The sequence below is a fragment of the Indicator indicator genome, chromosome 22 (genome assembly GCF_027791375.1).
Source record: "Indicator indicator isolate 239-I01 chromosome 22, UM_Iind_1.1, whole genome shotgun sequence".
In the NCBI taxonomy this organism is placed as follows: Eukaryota; Metazoa; Chordata; class Aves; order Piciformes; family Indicatoridae; genus Indicator; species Indicator indicator.
The window spans coordinates 15,867,158-15,880,729 of record NC_072031.1 but is presented as its reverse complement, the minus strand read 5'-3'; the positions used below and the strand labels follow the sequence as shown (position 1 = coordinate 15,880,729).

Here is a 13,572-nt window from a genome sequence, read left to right as displayed (position 1 = left end):
CCACCCTCAGTGTGAAAAAATTTCTTCTTTAGTCTGAATCTTCTTCTTTCAGTTTAAACCATCACCCTTTGTCCTTTCACAACCTGCTAAAAAGTCTATCCCCCACTTTCTGGTCATCCTCTTTAAGTACTGAGAGGCCACAAGGTCTCCCCAGAGTCTTCTCTTCTCCAGACTGAACAACCCAAACTCTTTCAGCCTGTCCCTGTCCATCCCTGAGCCAACAAGAAGGTGTCTGCTCCATCCATGACCAAAGGAGGAAGCCATTTCTTTCTGAGCTGGCACTAATGCAATTTTCCCTGGAAGAAAGGAGTTGCAAATAGCATTAGCTTGTCATGCCTAATGTATGGCAGCCACTGTCCAGCTTTCCAGATCCTCTGCAGCAGTTTTAGGCTGGAAAATGAAGTGCAGATGCTGTCAAAAACCTCCCCAAACATCTGCTGGTTTGGGAGAGGGGAAGTCAAGTCCTCACCACTACAGCATCAAAAGGATTCCATGAACTCATCCTCTCTGTTTGCCAGTCCCTGAGCTGCTGGCAGAGGGGATAAAGATCTGCCCAGGCTTCTGTTGCGTCCAAACCCAGCACTGTGGGGACACAAAGTGCCAGCTTTGAGCTTCCCTCATGTGAAGGTAGAATCATAGAGTGGTAGGGGTTGGAAGGGACCTCTGGAGATCTGCAACCCTCTCATTGTAGTCACTCTGTGTGAATTTTTTCACCCAAGGACTTCTAAGTGAAGAGATGGTCAGGCAGAAAGTATGGGAAATCTCACAAAATTCGGGAAAGGGAAGGTGCTGAGCAGCCAGGCAGCACACAATGGTGCAGAGCACACAGGTTTGCACATTTCCAGGTGCTGCTGCTTGGATCTTTGCCACGAAAGTTAAAATCACCATGGAGAAACCTATCACCAGGATTTGGCCAAGACAGACATGATACCAAGAGTGGAGCTAGAAGAGGGAAGGTAAAATATTCTTTGAGACTGCTGGAGGCAGCTGCCCGGAAAGATTGTGGAGTCTCCTTGTCTGGATTCCAAACATGCCTGACATTGTGATCCTGGGCAAGCTGCTGGGGATGCCCTGCTTTGGCAGGAAAGTTGGACTGGTTGATCTCCAGAGGTCCCTTCTAACCATGCTGGAATTCTGTGAAACTCCCAGCAGTGTCCCACTCCTTCCTGAGGAACTCACAGAGGAGAGCAGGGTGTGAGGTTCCCCATCCTGGCCCGGGCCATCCCTTGCTGCTGATGGTTTGGGCAATGCCATTCCCAACCTCCTACCAAAGCAGAGTAAAAGATGAGGGTGGGGAAAGAGTTTGTGTCTGCACAGCCTGTGTGGGCCAAAGTCTCCAACCTTTTAGCTCTGTATTGCTCCCTGGCTTGTAAGTGCTTTCTGTTTGTTTTAACACTTTGCTCTTCTATCTGCTGCATTTTATCTGCTACTTCAGATCTTTGCTAGTGAATAGCTTCTTGCCAGAATCATTAAGTCCCATTCAACCCATTCAAACGCAAACCATTAGCTTGATTTGTTGCCTGGTTTCCTTATCTGCATTGATGTTATCTGCCTGTTCCTGTTGTAAAATTAAAGTTTCCTTATTGAGAGGAAGAAAGCAGCTTGCTGGAAGGCAGAGGTTCCTCTGGTTCTTGCTCTGACTCGCAAAGAGGCAGCCTTTCAGAAAGCAAAGGAGGATTAAGCCTCACCAGAAACAGCCTCCCCACTGCGAAAAGGACCGTGGAAAGAGGGGAATGCAGGATCTGGGGGATACCTCCCATGCAACAGAGCGTAGCATCCCCCTGCTACGATATGGACATGCTGGAAGGGGTCCAGAGAAGGGCCACCAGGATGAGCAGAGGGTTGGAGCACCTCTCCTATGAAGTCAGACTGAAAGAGTTGGGGCTGTTCGTCTGGAGAAAAGAAGGCTCCGAGGTGACCTTATTGTGGCCTTCCAGGATCTGAAGGGGGCTGCAAGAAAGCTGAGGAGGGACTTTTTAGGCTATCAGGGAGTGATAGGACTAGGGGGAATGGAATAAAGCTGGAAGTGGGGAGATTCAGAGTGGATGTGAGGAAGAAGTTCTTCCCCATGAGAGTGGTGAGAGCCTGGAATGGGTTGTCCAGGGAGGTGGTTGAGGTCCCATCCCTGGAGGTGTTTGCAGCCAGGCTGGATGAGGCTCTGGCCAGCCTGCTGTAGTGTGAGGTGTCCCTGCCCATGGCAGGGGGTTGGGACTGGCTGATCCTTGTGGTCCCTTCCAACCCTGACTGATTCTATGATTCTATGACACAGGTGAGCACCACGAGCAGAGCAGACAGGATGCAGTGAGGCGAAACCTACTTGCAGTATTGCCTAACCCACTCACAGTTAAGCATCAGCTGGTGGAGGTGATGCACACCTGCAGCTCACACCCATGCCACAGAATCTTAGAGTTTGGGGCTTGGAAGGGACCTCTAAAGGTCATCTAATCCAACCCCCCTTGCAGTCAGTAGGGATATCTTCAACTCGAGCAGGTTCCTCACAGCCCTGTCCAACCTGACCTTGAACATCTCCAGGTTTAGGACGTGTCCCACCTCTCAGGGCAACCTGGGCCAATGCCTCAACACCCCCAGTGTAAAACAAAATAAATCTCTTCCATCTACTCTAAATCTCTCAGTTTCAAGCCTGATGTTCCCCCATTCCCAGATGTGCTTAAGAAGATCTTTTTTTGTTGCTGTTGCGGTTTTTTTAGGGTTTCTTTTAAGGCTTGGGTATCTGAAAAGTGGTTAAAAAAAGGGATGAGAGTAATCAGAGCTCCAAAAGGATCCAGCACATTCTCAGAGCAACCTGCTTAATGCCTGGAGAGATTCATCAGCACAGCCCATCCCAATGCTGCCTGCCCAACATGGGATCAGAGGAGCAACACCAACTGCTTCCAGGGAAAAGTAGGATTGTTGGCAGGTCCCATTCTGAATATTTTGAGGCAGAAAAAAACATGCAAAGAGCTGAATTTGATGGAAATTTAGTATTTTGGATTAACTTTTGCAGAACAGGTTTTTTATCAGCCTCCTTTGGCTGACAAAAGCCTGATTCACACCATCTCTGTTCTATGAATCTGTGAATCTCACAGCCCTTGCTAAGCTCATGATGAGCCAGAACTGTGACTGCAGCAGTCACTAAGGGATGGTTTATTACTGCAGGCTGACATCAAACCAAGGGTCTGGGCTACCTTTGAAGAGCACAGGTGACAGCCTGAGCAGAGCAACATGAAATCCTGGCTCGGCAAGCTGCTGTAAAGCAGCAGGACAAGGTCGTCCTCTCTGCTGGGTAACAAACAAATGGTGAGAGGGAGAGAGCACAGAAGCCAGGCTGCTTTAGTGGTTAGCTCAGGGTACAGCATCAGTCCTCCCAGGTCCTCTTCTCACATGGCTTTGAGTCCTCATCACCATCACAAGGGTGCAAGCAGGGCAATTAACTGCATTTCAGCTTCACCACTAAACCTGCAGCAAGAGGAAGACCTCATCTTCACCTGCTGCTCTTTTTACTGAGAATTAGAAGGTGCTAGAAGAGCCCTCTTGAAGATGACTTTTAATTTGCAGCTCACCAGAACAGTCTAAGAGAGTCAACAAACAAGTTCAGAAGTTTAATCATCTTGGAGGAGACTGGCAGCAGAGAGCACAGGAGGGTTTGAGCAAAGCAATCCTGTGGGAGCAGAAAAACGAAGAGAGAAAACAGGGAGCACAGGGAGGGTTTAGTTTCCCTTTGGCATCAAGCACCAACCCAGTCAGCAGCTCTGCCAATTGCAATGAGCTCTAACAGCACTGTAAGAGCCATTAAACTGCACACAGACAGGATTATAAACCCTTAAACAGCTCTTTCAGGAGAGGGTTGTGGAGCAATTACAGCATGATTTAGCACTGAATTCTTTAAAGGCAAGATCTTCGAGGTCAGTAAAGAGCCTGCAAGAACAGCAGCAACCCAACACCACCAAGACCACTAAACCATGTTCTAAAGTCCAAGTCTGCTCATTGTTGGGTTGTTTTTTAAGCATCTCTAGGGCTGGTGGCTCCAGCACTTCCCTGGGCAACCTGTTCCAGTGCTTGACCAGGCCAGAAGATGTTAGCACCCTTAAAAAGACAATTAAATATTCAACTCTATTAAAAACCAAGTAAAAATTCGCATCTGTAACTTCTCTCCAGCACTTCACTCATCTAGAACTGCACAAAATTCACCTCTTCCAGCAAGCCCAGAAGGTTCCCCCCAGCCTTTACTGCTGCCTTGTATAACCTCTCACCTCGTTAAGGCAGACCCGGGTGAGCTTCAAGCAATTTGCTGCTTCTCCATATGAAGAGGAGTCCAAGCACCACCCTAAATTCTCCTTCAGGAAAAGAAAAAGGGAGGGGAAGGAAGGGGGAGGAAAATCTGAATTATTTTTAGCTCCTAAAGAAAAGATGTTCTTAAGAGTCAGAGGCTTCTGTGGTGGCTTTAGGTTAGGTTTGCAAGTGCAAGGAGTTTGGGTTTTCCACCCCTGTCACAGCTGCAAGGTCAGGGCAGTGAAAATGGGCAAAAGTCAGTTACAAAGCAGTTGTGTAGCTACATAAGGACTCCTCACAGCTCCTCCAAGTCATGATGCAGGGCTTTATTCAGAGCAATCATGCAAGGAAGGGTGGTGCATGAACATGTTTGGGTCATGGAATTGTTCTGGTTGGAAAACACCTCTAAGGTCATTGAGCCCAACCATCAATTTAAGGCTACCAGGACCATTAAGCTGTGTCCCACAGTGCTGTGGCCACACATTTCTTGAGCATCCCTGGGCAGCCTGTTCCTTCCTTAAGGATCCTGGGCTGGGAAGGACCTACAGGAGAGTTGATATTTCTTTATAAAATCCTGGGATTTAAGTCAGCTGAGGCAGTTTTATCATTTCTGTGGGCTATTGTTCCCTGAAGGATTTGGGGAAAGTATTCTGATGGATCCCTGATGACTTATTCCAAAGTATAAAAAGTGTGACTTTAGGGAAATAATTGGAAAAATAAATACAAATTCAGTTGGTGTTCTTCAACACTTAACTCCCCTTCCTTCTACTCTTCAGAAGAGAAATTAAAAAGCTTTTCTTCAAACCTTAGTTCTCATATTGCTGGAAAAAGGGAAGAAAAAAAAAGGATTTAAATTTTATTCCTCTAAGAGAGGCTTTGGCAGGCTCCATCTATATCAGTCTCAAATATTTGTGCTTTGGATTTGGCTCCTTACACTTCTCTGATCAGGGATGATTTTCCCTGGGCTTGAAGTAGGGGAAAAAGAAACTCCAAACACTGATGGCTGCATTTGAAATGTGGCAGTAGGAAGAATGTCTTTGTACATTAAGCTTTTTAGATATCTCCATTTCTTCCTCCCCTTCCCCCAAAAGAATTGGGAAGGTTGAATTCTTTGGCTGATCTGAACCATGTAGGCAACAGGCTCATGTAGTTTTATTATTCAAAAGGTTATCCTGCACCTGAGCCCTTTGTGTGGCTTTGATGTTTGACCTGTTTGTGCCACTGGGGCATCAGTCCTGAGTCCTTTGGATGTCTCCATCATATCAGAGCCTCCAGCTGTGTGTCTGGATGTTATGGAGGTGGACACACAGAGGGATGGGGTGGTGGATGGATGGGATTTAGTTTGCTTCCTGGTAGGAAGTAACTCTTCCAAAATCAGTGCAGGTCCATCATAAACACATTTGGGGTGGGTTTGGTTTGATTTTTTTTCCCCCCAGCACTGTCAATAACTCCAGCTGGCCAGGACATTTTAAAAGGGCTGGCTCATAGATTTGGTTTATTTTTTTTCATTTTAGTTAGAGTCAGTGCAGTGAATTGCAGAGTGAGCCAAAGCTGTGGGGAAGCTACTCACTATGTGAGGAATGTAAAGACAGCCCTGATCCCACATCAGCCTCAGTGAAAAAACCCTGCTCCACCGCAGGCATCTCATGAGGTCCACCACCAGCAGTATCCTGCCACCAGAGTATGACTTTCTGGGTTTGGGTGGGGAAAGATTCAAAACTAAGGACAAAAAAAAAAAAAAAAGAGGGGAAAGGTTTAGAGCTCTTAAATATGGTCTGTGGCTGGGAAAAGTGGCCTGCAAATGAGGCCAGGGCAGGGGGAAGGATTCTGCTTGCTTGCTCAGGGCTCAGGGCATCTCCCTGTTGGTGCTCTCCACACCAAAGTGGTGTGTTGCAGATAAACACTGCAGCCATCATCCTGATGGGAAGAGGTAGTTAGGAAGGTCTTTTTAGAAGGAAAATGAGAAGGAAATGATGAAGCAGCTGGGATAGCTGAGAGCAGGTCAGGAGGATCTGCACAACCTTCCCTTGGGAAGGTAAGTTTCCTGCTCTTTCTTTTCAGGTTTGCAGAGTGTGATGGAAGCAGGAGCAGATGAGATTGTTGAAGGCTTGTAGACCTATTTTCATCACAGATTTACTTTCCAGGTAGGCTATTTAAAAGTTCCTTTCTTCACAAAGGTTGTGATACCTCAAAGGTTTGCTCTTTATTTTACAGCAAGGGATCATTAACTTCTCTCTCTCCCCATCCTGCTACTTGGTGATGGCTCTTTACTGGCCTGCAAGGCAAAAACAGTTGGTGTCAGTGCAAATGCTGGAGTCCTTTGGTGTGAAAGTAACCAAAAGTGCCACCTAGGAGGGTTTTATGGGACTGGATGTTCAGGTTTTCAGCTGTGTACTGTGAAAAAGGGACGTGGAGATAAGACAAACACAGTCAGGATACTCAAAGCAATCTCTTTATTTCAGCTACTTTTCTAACAGCTGGGGATAGGTGAGGTACAGCAGTGAAGCAATTTGTCTAGGAAGAACTTTTCCTGTGTCTTTCATCCAAATGGAGCCTGGGAGAATGGGCAAGGAGGTACTGGGCAAAATGATGCTTCTTGCTGCTGCATCTACCTTTCATCTCTTCTGTCAAGAATTCTTGAGGAGAAAGAAAATAAATCCAATCCCCTAAAATATCTCTGCTTGCAACAAAGCATCTTTTATTTTATTTTTTTTAATGTTTTTTTCTTTCCAGAAGTGTGCTGTTAGATGGTAATGGAGCATTCCCAGCCAGGGTAGATGTTCTCCTGTGACAGGGTGGATGTTCTTCTAGCAGCACAGGAGTCTAGCAAAGTTACAACCTGTGGCCACAGCTCTGCTCAAAACCATGTGCCTTTGAAAAAGCTTTGCCAAATCCATATAAAATCATTGTTTGGAATGGAGAGGCCCTTAAAGGTATCCAGTTCCAATCTCCCCACACCAGGCAGGGATAGAGTCCACCAGAAGATATCACTGAATCATAGAATGGTTTGGGTTAGAAGGAACCTCCAAAGGTCATCTACTTCAACCTGCCTGCAGGCAGCAGGGACATCCTCCACTAGAGCAGGTTGCTCAGAGCCCTGTCCAGCCTCGCCCTGAATAGCTCCAGGCATGGGGCCTCAGCTCCCTCCCTGGGCAACCTGTTGCAGTGTTCCAGTAGCCTCCTGCTGCAGAACTTGTTCTTCACATCCAATCTCAATCTGCTCTGCTCTCATTTCAAACCATTGCCTCTGGTGCTGTCCCTGCAGGCCTTTGGGAACAGTCCCACTGCAGCCTTCCTGTAACCCCTTCAGGTCCTGGCAGGCTGCTCTGAGGTCTCCCTGGAGCCTTCTCTTCTCCAGGCTGCACACCCCCAGCTCCCTCAGCCTGTCCTCGTAGCAGAGGTGCTTCAGGTGTGTCCCTCCTCTTTACCTGCTCCATCAGGTCCATGCCTTTATCTAATTCTAGCACTGTGTTCTCAGAATGCCATAAGCTGGGATTCCTGATTCTATGATTACATGAAAAGGAACAAAAAAAAAAAAAAAAAAAATCTAATGCAGGCTAGGTGTGTTGTGGAAAATATTGTTGTCAGCACTGGTGTGTTCTTGTCTACCTGAGTGGAACAGACCTGGTGTAGGTGCTGGTGGGCTTGGGCTCTTGTCAGCAACAGTGCACACTGCAAAGATACCCAAATATTGCTGCAGGAGTAATATTCCTTAGCTAGTACCCAGAAAAACTTGTATCTGAAGTGGATCTTTGGCTGTAATTGAAAGGTCTTCTCTAAAACAGGACCAAGCAGTTCAAATTTTACTGCCAACTTAGGAAACTCTATAGGGTTATTGTTGGAGATGCACACAGGGCTGCAAAGTTGGAGCCCTGTGTGTGTGTTTTCTCCAAGGCACATAGGGGCTGAAGCCTTCTCTGTACTTGAGGAGCTTGCATCACCTTGAAACAATCACCTCCACCCACAGAGGTGTCCTTCGCATGGGCAGACAATATTAGAAGCCCAGGAGGTCTGGAATCCTTCCAGATGGAAATAAGTGTGTGCTTTTCTAAGAGGGAAGACACTAATGTATCTACCAAAGCTGTGAGCCTGAAGCTGAGGAATGGTTACTCTATGGCTGGCTTGATTAAATGCCCATTGAAGATGATGTAGACATCAGACTCCTCACTGTAGATGGCATTTTCCCTCTCCCTCTTGAACATCCTCACCCAGACCTCCTCCCCTTCTTGCAGGTCCAGCATCAGGCTCTGGCTCTGCATGATGCTCCGGTCGCTGGGCTGGGCGTAGAGGATGGCCACCTCCTTCTCGTTCTTCATCAAGTGCAGGTAGGTCTCTTTGAAGTTCCAGGTGTGGACATTGAGGCTGAAGTAGTAGATTCCTGCCACGTAGCAGAAGAACTTCCCCGAGAACATGTTGAAGTGCTTGTAGAGGTTCACGAACTCCGTGTCGAAGGTCAGGTGCTGGAAGTAGTCTGAGCTGTGAAGGGACTTCCTCCGCCCCACCGAGAAAGCAGCGTAGAGCTGCTTGCAGGAGTGGCCCTGGGGGCCAGGCTGCCCCTTCTGCCCTTTCCGGCCACTAAAGCCACGCAGACCTCTTTCTCCTTCCTTCCCGACTGCGCCAGGGTAGCCTCTCTCTCCCATCTCACCCTTCTCACCTGTGAGCATAGAAACATGGAGTCACAGAGCCATAGAGACACAGAACCATAGAGACACAGAGCCATGGAGTCACAGAGCCAGGGAGTCACAGAGCCATAGAGACACAGAGCCAGGGAGTCACAGAGCCATAGAGACACAGAGCCAGGGAGTCACAGAGCCAGGGAGTCACAGAGCCATGGAGTCACAGAGCCATGGAGTCATAGAGCCATAGAGACACAGAGCCAGGGAGTCACAGAGCCAGGGAGTCACAGAGCCATAGAGACACAGAGCCAGGGAGTCACAGAGCCATGGAGTCACAGAGCCATAGAGACACAGAGCCAGGGAGTCACAGAGCCATAGAGACACAGAGCCAGGGAGTCACAGAGCCATGGAGTCACAGAGCCATAGAGACACAGAGCCAGGGAGTCACAGAGCCAGGGAGTCACAGAGCCATGGAGTCACAGAGCCAGGGAGTCACAGAGCCAGGGAGTCACAGAGCCATGGAGTCATAGAGCCATAGAGACACAGAGCCAGGGAGTCACAGAGCCATGGAGTCACAGAGCCATGGAGTCATAGAGCCATAGAGACACAGAGCCAGGGAGTCACAGAGCCATAGAGTCACAGAGCCAGGGAGTCACAGAGCCATAGAGACACAGAGACATGGAATCACAGAGCCAGGGAGTCACAGAGCCATGGAGTCACAGAGCCATAGAGTCACAGAGCCGTGGAGTCTCAGAACCATGGAACCATAGAGTCACAGAAACACAGAATTATAGAAAGGTCCAGGCCAGAAGGGATCTCCAAAGCTCATCCAGTCTGACCTCCCCACACTTAGCAGGGACATCCCCAACTAGATCAGGTTGCCCAGGGCCTCGTTGAGCCTCACCTTGAATATCTCCAGGGAAAGAGCCTCAACCACCTCCCTGGGCAACCTGTTCCAGTGTTCCACCACTCTCATAGTGAAGAACTTTTTCCTGATATCCATAAAGGAAAACCTTGACAAACACAAGTACAGGAAGCCTGAGCTGCAGACACATCCTAGAATCATCGAATTGTTTTGGTTGGAAAACACCTTGAAGGTCGTCAAGTCCAACCATTCTCTAACTCTACCAAGACTGATTGTGATGGTTTGAAACTGTCTTTTTAATTTTTCCTTGCAAAGTTCAGAACAGAGAAAGTGAAAGAATGTAAATAAGTCACTATTGGGTGTAAGAAAGCAAAATACTGATTGTTCTAAACACTTCCATTGGATAGATAGAAATGTTTAAGAACTATTACCCAAAACAAAGTAGGCATTCGGCACATTCTGCGTTCGGCAGTGGGGGCAGTTGCTGGGCTGTCTGGCTGCTGTTTCTTCTTCTCTTCTGGCTGAAGATAACACACTGACCTTGGCAGCTAAGTTAACAACTTTCTGCTTAACTAACTCTGCTTCTCTGTCCAGGGGGGTCTGGGGGGAAGCTCCTGGGAGAGAGAGGCCCCTTTGGGAGGGTCCCCTTGGGGGGAAGCAAAGGGAGATCGGTTGTGCTTTTCTGTTGATTGTATATATTTGTGAATGTTGTGAATTTTGTATATTTGTACATATTCATTGCATTTCATTGTAGATTTTAGACTCTGCTTGTAAATACAGCTTTTCATTTGCTTCCAGACTGGGCTAGCCTGGTTATTGTTGGGGGGGGGGGGAATTTCAGCTCACACCGACACACTGATGCTAAATCATGTCCCTCAATTCCTCATCTCTGTGTCTTTTAAACACCTCCAGGGAAGACGAGAGACCAGCAGAGAGAGACTTTCTGGAGACAAGCAGCAGAGCAGCTGCACAAACACTGTTTTCCCAGCACAGGCATCTGGGAGCATTGGTGGAACACCAGCATCTCCCTAGTTCCCAGAGGGATAAAAATGCCAGGTGAAAGCTTGGCTCCACTGAGTGTGTGGTGCCAGTGTTCAGTGTCCAACAGTGGAACTCCATGGCCTGAGCAGGCTTGTGACACAAATCCAGTGTTCATCCACCCCCCAGCTGTGCAGCTCTTAGGGCAAGAAAAATTGCTGATTTTGCTGAGGTCTGATTTGAGTCTGGGAGAGGGAACTAGGTTTGGGCACAGGACTCCTGGAAAGTCTCATCCATTATGTTGCTCAGCTGTTGATTCCTGCCTTACTGAGAGTGAAAAATGTGCAGTGGAAAAAGTGAGCATCATTCCTACTGTCTAACTCTGCCTTGTGGTGGTTCTCTGATAACTTCTACATCTGGTTGTGGTTTTTTGTGTGTGTGTGTGACGTAACTTGAGCTTCCAGTGATTGTGCTTTGGGATGGATTAGAGCCTTTTGCCAGCTCTTCACCTGAGCTTCCAATGATTCTGATTTGGGATGGATTAGAGCCTTTTGCCAGCTCTTCTCACATTTACAGCTTGTGTCCTGCCAATTCTTTTTGGGTAGATAAAGTGAAGGAGTAGATAAAGTGAAAATGTAGATAAAGAGGTGTGAAGTGGTGAAGGAGGATAAAGTGGTGTGAGGAGAAGCACACAAGTGATAGGATGAGAGGAAATGACTTGAAGTTGCACCAAGAGGGGGTTAAGTTGTATCTGAGGAACAATTTCTTCCCCAAAAGGTTTGTCAAGGCCTGGCTGAGGGTAGTGGTGGAGTCCCATCCCTGGAGGGCTTTAAAAGCTGTTTAGATGAGGACCTTAGGGCCATGGCCTAACAGTTATGTACAGAGAGATGTTAGGCTATGGTTGGACTCAATGATCTGAAGGTCTTTTGCAACCAGGCAGTTCTGTGGTGCTGTGATTCTTTGCCCACCTTTGAGGATGGTGATGTCTATAGTGGGCTGGACTTTGGGTGCAGTGTAGGCAGGGTCACTGCTCATCCTTGTGTGCCGTGAGGAGAGGATGGAGAGAGGTTGCTCTGAAGGGCCACAGCATCGCACGCACGACAGCCGCCGCGGCTCCCCTCTTGGCAGACCCTTTGCTGGCTCAGCATTGATGGTGCTGGTGGACACCAAGAGCAGGAGAAGCACCACACTCATCTTCAGCAGAGCCAGCTGGGCAAAGGAACAGAAATGATTAACATGTGGCATCAAATCAGAGCTTCTGATGGGCCATCTGTTGATGCTACCACAAGGTGCACTTCTGATTAATTATTAGCTGGTCTTGGAGTGGCACCAGGAGATTCCAGGTAGAAAGGATAAGCCCCTGCATGCTGTTTACAAGCAATGGAAAAGGCAAGCCCTTGTCTCCTTACCTACAGCTGGAATGTCTGACAAGAGGCACCAGGTAAATAGAAGGGGAAAAAACCCCACCACCAGCAAAATAAACAACCGAAACCCAACCAAATCAAAACACCAAATGAACCCAACCCAAATAAAAACAAAGGGCCCAGCCCAAATAGAAAAACCCACAACAACCAACCAAGAAAGACAAAACAAAACCTCAAACCAAAACCAAATCCCCAACCTGTCCCTTCTGTCTTTGACCCCAGCCCAGGAGTGCCTGAATCCAGGCCCAGAATCCAGCTCCTGGATCCAGGTCTCATCAGCTGCTGAGTCCAGTCTGAGACTTCCCCAGTGCCTGCCTCCAGCATCAGTGTTCAAGAGGGACAGGGAACTACTAGAGAGAGTCCAGTGCAGAGCCACAGAGATGATTAGGGAGTGGAACATCTTCCTAAGGGAGCTGGGGCTGTTTAGCTTGGAGAGGAGGAGCAGCCTGAGAGGTGACCTCATTCATGTTGATAAAGATGTGCAGGGTGAGTGCCCAGAGGCTGGAGCCAGGCTCTGCTCAGTGATGCCCAATGCCAGCACAAGGGGCAGGGGTGGAAGCTGAGGCAAAGCACGTTCCATGGAAACAGGAGGAAGAATTTTTTCCCTGTGAGGGTGACAGAGCCCTGGAACAGGCTGCCCAGGAGGGTTGTGGAGTCTCCCTCTGTGGAGATATTCAAGACCTGTCTGGCTGTGTTCCGGTGTGACCTGCTCTAGGTGATGCTACTCTGGCAGGGGGGTTGGTCTGGATGAGCTTTCAAGGTCCCTTCCAGCCCCTAACATTCTGTGATTCTGTGAACTTTTCTTCCCACCAGTATTAATTCCTGGAATAGGTGGGAATGCAGTAGCTAGATGTCCTGGCTTTCAGGCAGAACTCAGTCAACACACAGGTCCCATTTGCAAGGGAAACCCTGCTCTAAAGAGGCTTCAATGAGTAGAGAATGAACCATCCAAGAAAATATGGAAGGGAAAAAAGAAATATCAGTATGGGGCAAGGCACTTGGATGGTCCCAGCATTCTTTCTTCTCATCCCTACCTGCCTCTAAGGAGCTGTCATTCACACCTTTTATTACCTGGTGTGAGCCAGCTCCCTGGAAACTCCATGAATACGTATTAGCAGCAAGATAATGACTTTGCTTCTGACAGCAGGCAAGGTTCTTTCATCAAATCTGTCATAACTTGAAATGATATTTCTCTTCGTAATTGGGCCTCATTTTAGGGACAAGTCTGAGGAGGGATTAATCCTCCTTTTATATCAGTGTTCAGGGCTTGAATTCCATTTTCATTAAGGCCTTTTTCATTTCCATTCACTTCCTAAGCCATCTTTGTGCTGCCAGAGAGGTGCAGAAATGGAATGTGACTCTAAATGTTCATAAACAAGAAGCCCAGATGAGACCAGAAGAGAAAGTTAGCACTTGAGAG

The 13,572-nt window shown here is 47.9% G+C and overlaps 1 protein-coding gene across 1 annotated transcript; it reads right to left on the bottom strand.

Annotated features, from left to right (window-relative positions):
• Positions 1 to 8,375: 8,375 nt before the first annotated feature.
• Positions 8,376 to 11,922, bottom strand: C1QTNF8 (C1q and TNF related 8). The gene is made up of 2 exons (XM_054391163.1): positions 11,697 to 11,922; positions 8,376 to 8,923 (listed from the first exon to the last, which is right to left on the bottom strand). Exons 1-2 carry the CDS (start codon positions 11,920 to 11,922, stop codon positions 8,376 to 8,378), a joined length of 774 nt encoding a protein of 257 aa, XP_054247138.1.
• Positions 11,923 to 13,572: the final 1,650 nt, after the last annotated feature.